This window comes from Triticum urartu, unplaced genomic scaffold (genome assembly GCF_003073215.2).
Source record: "Triticum urartu cultivar G1812 unplaced genomic scaffold, Tu2.1 TuUngrouped_contig_6912, whole genome shotgun sequence".
Taxonomy (NCBI): Eukaryota; Viridiplantae; Streptophyta; class Magnoliopsida; order Poales; family Poaceae; genus Triticum; species Triticum urartu.
In genome coordinates this window covers 251-8,239 of record NW_024117713.1, presented here as the reverse complement: position 1 = coordinate 8,239, position 7,989 = coordinate 251, and the positions used below count along the sequence as shown (strand labels likewise).

The following is a 7,989-nucleotide window of genomic DNA, read 5'->3' as shown; positions in this document are numbered from 1 at the left end:
CGGGTTCGGTGACCGCCCCCAAGGGTTGCCATTTGTATGGGTTCGGTGACCGCCCCCAAGGGTCCCTTAATAATAATGCTTTTATTATTGCCTCTAGGGCATATTTCCAACAACATCGCCGTCTCCGCATGCCTCGGTTATCTCTTACCCGAGCTCTTTACTTATGCACTTTACTTTGTGATAGCCATATTGTTTCTTGTCATATATCTTGCTATCACCTACTAGTTTATCTTTCTTAGCATAAGTTGTTGGTGCACATAGGTGAGCCTAGTTGTTTTAGGTTTTGTGCTTGATAAATTAACCGCTAGGTTTATTCCGCATTTGTTCAAGCCTAAATTGTAATTATTTTAAAACGCCTATTCACCCCCCCTCTAGGCGACATCCACGATCTTTCAATTGGTATCAGAGCCTCGTCTCTCTTTATTAGGGTTTACCGCCTAGAGAGTAAAGATGTCGATTAGGGGATTAGGATTCTCTGACACTCTTAGTTTCGATGGCACAAATTTTGATGTTTGGATAATTCGCATGCTTAATCTCTTTAGGGTCATGGACCCAAATTTAGAGCGAATTGTAGATATGGGTTTTTCTCCTCCAAAGGATCCCCAAAGATTATCTTTAGAGGATGAGAAAAACTCTTATCTCAATGCTCAAGCTTCTAATGTGTTTTTTGATGCTTTGAGCAATGTAGTTATATTTCAACTCATGTCGTTCCGGGATGCTCATGAGTTGTGGACGAAGCTTCAAGAAAAATATGGTGTGTCCAAGATTTGTGGGGATGACTGTTCTCCCTCCACCTCCGGTCGTATAGTCTTCTCAACTTCTTCTACTTCACCTACATGTGGTTTGCCACAAGGTAATGATATGGTGAGTAGTGTTGGTCATTGCAATGATGATAGTATGCTTATTGTGGATGATCCTTCATCACTATCTTATTGCAATGATCCTTCTTTGGGCTTTAACACTTCGAGCACTCCAAATGTTTCACATGCTTGTGTTGATAGTCCTTGCATATCATGTAGAAATTGCTTGACTAAATCTCATGATGATATGTGTACTATGTCTTGTTGCCATGATAAAAATATATATATTTCCTCGAATTGTTGTACTAACAATGTAGAGGAAACCCAACACTACATGGAACAAGATGTGGTGTTTAATGGTGCTTCAAGGGATCCTATATCATCATCTATTGATTTTTGCCTTATGGCTAAGGCTTCAAAGGTATCTCCTACTTTGAAACCCAATATGTCTCTTTATGATGATGTTGATGCTAATGATGATAAGGATAATGATGAAGAGAATGATAATGTTGCCTCCTTAAAAACTAAGGGGGAATGGTTTTTAAAGCTCTTCATAAAAATAAAATTGCTCGTTCCAACTTCATGGAAATCATGTCCATTGCCATTGAGGGCAAGAAGTATATTGATGAGTTGGAATCTCGTCTTGAGGAGCATGAGGTCACCATTGATAAAATGGAAGGTTATGAGCGTGATTATGCTAATGAAATTGCAGACCTCTCTCAAGCTCTTGAACTTGAACAAACCACCAAGGAATCTCTTGAGGAGACTTTTGCTCTAGAATTATCTAAAATGAGGGAATCTCGTGATAGAGCTCTTGAGGTGGCCAATGATTTTGAAACAAAAAATGAGGAGCTTGAAGTTGCGCATGCTAAACTCCTTGAGGACTTTGAGCACCTCGAAAATGACTCAAGGGTCATTAAGAGTGAGCTCATCAAACTCACCGAGTCTCATGCTCAACTTAAAGCTTCATATTCTAAAGAGTTTGCCAAGCTGTCTTCTCCTCTTGTTGCTAATGATGATGCTTGTGCTACTAACTCTATCTCTTGTGAAGCATCCATATTGAAGGAGAATGTTGAGCTAAGGGCTCAACTTGAGTTGCTATCTAGCAATTATGGAATGTTGGAAGAAAATCATGTAAAGCTCACAAGCTCTCATGATGATCTTCTAGTATCCCATAATGTGCTAAAATTAGCTCATGAGGCCATGCTTGCTAAGGTAACATCTAGTGAGCCTCATGTGGATACTAGCACTACTTCTAGTCAAAATGCTATATTGCCAGGTGCTAGTCCTTCTGGCGGAGGAGCTAGCTTGCTCGCTCGAATCGATTCGACAGACGGAGGAGCTAGCTAGCTATCTAGGTCCTGGATTGATTCGAGTTTCGTGCGCTGTATTTGGTCGCCGGCGGCTTTGTATTTGGCCACTTCGAGCTAGTTGGACGTCGGCGGCTTCGTATTTGGCTGCCGGTGGCTTCGTATTTGGCCACTTCGAGCTAGTTGGACGCTGGCGGCTTCGTATTTGGCCGCTTTGTATACTGTTTGTCGGTTTTGTAAAAGTGAGCTAGCTGATCATGAACACGGGCGAAAGAAAGAAGACGTGGGAAAAAATGTAAGCGATATTTGGTTTTATAGTTTAATTTTGAGGGGTCTATTCGGCCGCAACTTAAACCAACTCTAAAACAAACCGTGGTTTAAGAGATCTACCGCGATTTAAGGGATCTGCTGATGATGCTCTTACATGACACACATGACGTCCCAGGTTGGAAAATTAACCTGAGTGGTACGCTCGTGCCCGTGACACCTCTGTCAGCGTCAGCCGGCCGTCATGTCACTTTATGTCGCTGAGAGCCACTGCTTTGATTTCGGCTTATAGTTAAGTCGAGTGCCTGTGAATAGGATCTCGACTTACACCGTATAAGCTTCCGACTTGCAAAACCGTGCACACCCGACTTGCAAAAGTAAGGAAAATGCAAGTACGATTAGGCAGAAGACAAAACGATTGCAATATGAGCTTCTCATGTTCTTCACAGCTTGATTGAGTCTGAAACTGCAAGTAAACTTGTAATCAATTAAGCTAACCGGCGCCTTAGCAGATAGGCAGAGCTTGCTAGCTAGAAGGATCCGTCGCTGCTGATGTCCCCCCACCTGACGTTGTAGTTGGCGGCGAGGTAGTGCGCGCCGACGGGGCCCCGGCTGCCGTACGGGTAGAGCTCCGGCGCCACCCTCTTGTCCTCCAGCTCCCTGAGCACGGGCGTGAAGATGGCCCAGGCCGCGTCGAGCTCGTCGCTCCGGATGAAGAGCCGGCGCTCCCCCTCCATGGCGTCCAGGAGGAGCCGCTCGTACGCGTCCGGTATCTCCCGCTGGTACCGCTCCGAGTAGAAGAGGTTGAGGTTGCCGCTGTCGAGCCTCATCCCGAGCCCGGGCACCTTGTTGTTGATCTTGAGGTAGATGGCCTCGTCGGGCTGCACCCGGAGCACCAGCTCGTTGGTGGCCATGTCCAGGTCCGCGCCCACGCTCCCCCGGTACAGGTTCCCGGGCACGCGCCGGAACTGCACCCTGATCTCCGCCCGCCGCGTGTGCAGCGCCTTGCCGGCCTTCATCAGGAACGGCACCCCATCCCACCGCGCGTTGTCGATGAAGAGCGCCGCCGCCGCGAACGTCGGGGTCACGCTGTCGTTGGGCACCGTCGGGTCGTCCACGTACGCCGGGAACGACTTCTCGCCCCGCGTGTGGCCCTTGTACTGCCCCACCACCACGTCCTCCACCTTCAGCTTCCTCATCGATCGCAACACTTTCACCTGAAGAAGCACAACACCCAATTTTTTTTGATCAGGCTATACGTTTAATTGGTCAATCATGCTTGTTCTTTTACTACCTTCTCGTTGCGAATGTCCTCGGCGGCGAGGCTGACCGGAGTCTCCATGGCGAACAGGGCCAGTATCTGCAGCAAGTGGTTCTGCATGATGTCCCGGATGATCCCGTAGTTGTCGAAGTAGCTGCAATGCAACCCAACAAGGAAGCCATTATCTACCTGTTGAATCCATTGGCCAATGAATGAACATTCTTATCAGATCCGACTGGACGCCGGAGTAGCGCAGACCCGCCTCGACCCTCGGTGCCGAAATCTTCGGAGAATATGAGCTGCACATTCCGAATGTAGTCCCTCGACCACAGTGGCTGGAACACAAGGTTGGAGAAACGGAGGACCGACAGGTTTTCGACCAGCTCCTTGCCCAGATAATGGTCAATCCTGTCACATTCCACTGTTAAATTCTACTACTAGATAAGAAATAGGGGGAGTCTCTGAAACTGTTGCTCTCATTGCACATTGCTCTCATTGCTGAAAACACTCTGCATTTATATGTTACCTGAAGATTTGCTCCTCCTCTAAATACATCTTCAGGGATCGGGTAAGCTCCCCCGAGGACTCAGAATCGCGGCCGAATGGCTTCTCCACTATAAACCTCGTCCAGCCACCCCCACTCGGCAGTGAAGCGGTGCGGCTGGCGGATCTTACCACGTCCACGAATATATTTGGTGGGATAGACAAGTAGAACAGCCTGTTTGGTAGCTTTCCAGCCTGATTGATGACAAACATTTGGCCTCAACTCCTTTTTTCTATGCAATATTTGCCATGAATTCTGCAGTGCAATTACTTGGTATCTCTTTTACTTTGCGAATAGCTACTTGGTATCTCATAGTAAAGGGCTAGAAAAACTACTATGAATTCGGGATTACCTCTTTTTCTGTAAGCTTTCTATCCAATTCGCAAAATCCTTCCTCTGAGTTGTACTGTCCGGACTGATAGAAGCATCTCTTCAGAAATTGATCCATCTTCTCACTGCAGTTCGCCCTGTTTCGACATTCGAATATGATGTGTTACACTCTGAATATATGAAGCTCTACGACAATGGACAACATAAATTGAGTTCACCTTTTTTTATGGATAAACTAGATAGACCTAATGCAAAATCAAACAAACATTTGTGGATACATTGTGCCATGTCATTGTACATACTACAGTTTCATTGCCAAATTTGGCTCTTAAATCAGATAACTGAAGCAGGTTGACACCCAGTGCAAGGGGCAAACTCAGATAATTACAAGTAAAACCAACACAGACGACTCAGCATAGCATAGGGACCAAGCATGAGGGTTTGTAAGCAGTACCTCTGATCAATCCGGCAGGTTAGGGTCATGCTAATCATGTTCCTGAGCTCTTCATCGCTCATTTTGCTACGAGCATAACCAAAGATTGTAAAATGCTGCATTGACAGAGGTTAACTAAAACAAATGACTAGCATTGCTCCAAAGCCCAGACAGAAGAACCACACAAAGCTAACTGAAACCTCGGGGAGCCAGTCCTCGTAGAACAAGGCGAAGAGCGCCGGGAAGATCTTCTTCTTGGCAAGATCCCCGGAGGCTCCGACGACTGTGATGCTGACGGTGTGCTCTCCCTGCTCCGGCGCCGGGCCTCCAGCTCCAGACGGCTTAGCATCTAGCGCCCCTGCAACAACCACTTCTCGGTACGATATTCTTGCACAAGCAGCAGCGAGTTCAGACAGCCGTGCTGGGTGCACGTCCGAGTACCATCGCTGAAGGAGGCCCCGATCTGCGGGTGCCCGTTTGAAGACTTCGCCCTGAGGAGGCACCTTCTTGCTGCAGCATGGATCCTCTGAGGTGGGCAATGGCGGTGCGGTTTGGCGCTTGAATTGGACGGGTGGACAGAGGAGAAGGCGGCTGGATGGAGGTGGAAGCGTAAGTCGACGGCGGCCATTGGCTCGGGGAAGGAAACAAGAATAGTTGGGAGTGTCGAACTATCAATCCATCTGAATCTGATGTGGAGAAATTGATTTGGATGCTTGGCTCTCACGATTGGGGCTTCGATGTTCTTGATAAATTGCTTCCTGACAGTTGGGCTGGGAGATTGGGGGCAGTGGTCCAAGCACATGTGGTCACAAATCATTCCTTCAAATACTCCAAAAGATAGTAATTGCTCCCAGATATTTCTTTCCTCTTTTGTTTATTATCCTTTTCATCCCATTGGTTTGCCAACATATTTATTTTTTGATAAAAAGCAATTTTTATTGACTTAAAATGTAGCATTAAGCGGTTACAAACCATGATGGGCAACACCCAGCCTCTGCATAGTTAGAATGGGCACATCCAATACCAACACTTTGATAAAAAAAGACGTATCAACAACATAAAATTCATATGACCACACTATGTCTATGTTAAAGGTGGTGGTGGACTAATCTGGAGATTATGCTGCCATCCATGTTAAATAAAAACATCCATGATCACCAGCTCCAACCGCGTACACACTGTCATGAACAACGATTGACACTTTGATCGGTATAGCATAGACCGCATATGAAGCGAGTACGTACAGCTGAGAATAACCTGCAAAGTAAAACAACTTTTGTCATTAAAAACCAAATCCTTTCTATGTAGTCAAAGCAATCATAACAGGTATAGGCTCTCATCCTTATTAATGTTTTGAACCTACTTGGATCGTTCAACCAATGATCAAAAAATATTGGCAACACTTGTGGGCGAATACAAATTAGACGCTATTTGGATGATTGACCATTAGAATGTGCAAAATTGCACCGAAAAATGGGGTGTTTGATTGTCTCATCGGGCGAGGTTGTCCTTGCTTAGTACAACTTCCCTTCAAAGATACCACGTGAAGATTTCAACTTTTAGTGGAATCTTCGGCTTCTCAATTTTCTTATTATTATTATCCATTAGAACCTCAGAATGCGTAAGCCCGATACATAGAGTCAACCGTGAAAGACCAAATGTAGTGAGATTCCAGTGAAACACATCTCGTCCATGTGTCGGGTTAATCGACTCCAATCGGGATAGAAGATTTTACCTTGACATAAGACGGGGCCAATCACATCCCGCCTGAGAGAAATATCTGGAGGGGATGAACTAAGCACCTGTGTAATAGTATCATTCTTATCGAGGACAATGTGGTATAAAGCGGGATATTGTTCTCGGGGAATCGTGGACAACGCGGTATAAAGCAGGATATTATTCTCGAAGACTAGCATTGCCAAGCCACTTGTCCACCTAGAAACGAATCTCCGACCCATCTTTTATTGCGAAGGATCCAAAGCAGAAAAGATATTTCTTTGATCCCATTAGTTCATCCCAAAGGTGTGAGTCTCCAGGTTTCCAATATATCCGAGACACCGATTTTTGACCCAGATACTTTGTGCGCGGCAGGGTTTGCAGACGTCAACCTCAGTAAGTAGTCTGAATACCCATTTACTAAGTAAGGCACCATTCTTGACCTAAAGGTCATGAATGCCAAGGCCACCTTGGTCTTTCGGCCTACAAACCACGTTTCATTTGGCTAGCATGTTCTTTTTTCTTTTCACTGTCTTGTTGCCAAAAGAAGCTGGATCTGAAATTAATCCAGCCTCTGCAAGATCCCTTTTGGGAGTAGAAAAAAATCATCTAGGGAACCATATTTGTTTGAACAGAATTGATCAAGACCAACCGTCATCTAACATATAGCAACTTGCTTTTCCAACTGCTCAACCATTTCTCTAAGCGTTCCTCTACATCTTTCCACTGCGCCTTAGTGGGACGCTGATAATGAATCGAAATTCCTAAATATTTAATCGGGAAAGGGCCTTGCGCACAACCAAACAAGTCGGCGTAATCAGCAGCTGCCACACTGACTTCTCCAAAGCAGAACAATTCACTTTTATGGAAGTTAATTTTGAGGCCTGACATCTGCTCAAATGTTGAAAGCAATAGTTTCAAGTTTCGAGCCTTGTCCAGGTGATGTTCCATCAAAATAATCATATCATCGGTATTGTAACACCCCGAGACCATTGCGCCAGGTGTCTTCCGGTGTTTCGTTGTTGTTGCCTTGTCATTTGCTTGTGTGTCGCATCTTGCCATGTCATCATCCGCATTGCATCCGCATGTTTTCAAAACCTGCATCCGTCCGGGTTTCCCAGTTCCGTTTGTTGTTCGTTCTAAGCCCAGACACACTCGCACGCGCCCGCGGCACGTCCGAATATTATTTTATAAGTGGCCGGAAAATGTTCTCGGAATGGGTTGAAAGTTGGCGTGCGGTCTTATTTTAGCGTAGATAGACCGCCTGTCAAGTTTCATCGCATTTGGAGTCTGTTTGATAGCCCAACGGATAACTATAGCGGCAGTAT

At 45.8% G+C, this 7,989-nt stretch overlaps 1 protein-coding gene across 1 annotated transcript; it reads right to left on the bottom strand.

The window, feature by feature from the left end:
• Positions 1–2,775: 2,775 nt before the first annotated feature.
• On the bottom strand, positions 2,776–5,748 carry LOC125531254 (glucose-6-phosphate 1-dehydrogenase, chloroplastic-like). Its single transcript, XM_048695661.1, has 8 exons — positions 5,387–5,748; positions 5,146–5,303; positions 4,967–5,061; positions 4,535–4,649; positions 4,165–4,376; positions 3,897–4,046; positions 3,672–3,792; positions 2,776–3,594 (listed from the first exon to the last, which is right to left on the bottom strand). Exons 1-8 carry the CDS (start codon positions 5,745–5,747, stop codon positions 2,908–2,910), a joined length of 1,899 nt encoding a protein of 632 aa, XP_048551618.1. The 5' UTR covers position 5,748; the 3' UTR covers positions 2,776–2,907.
• Positions 5,749–7,989: the final 2,241 nt, after the last annotated feature.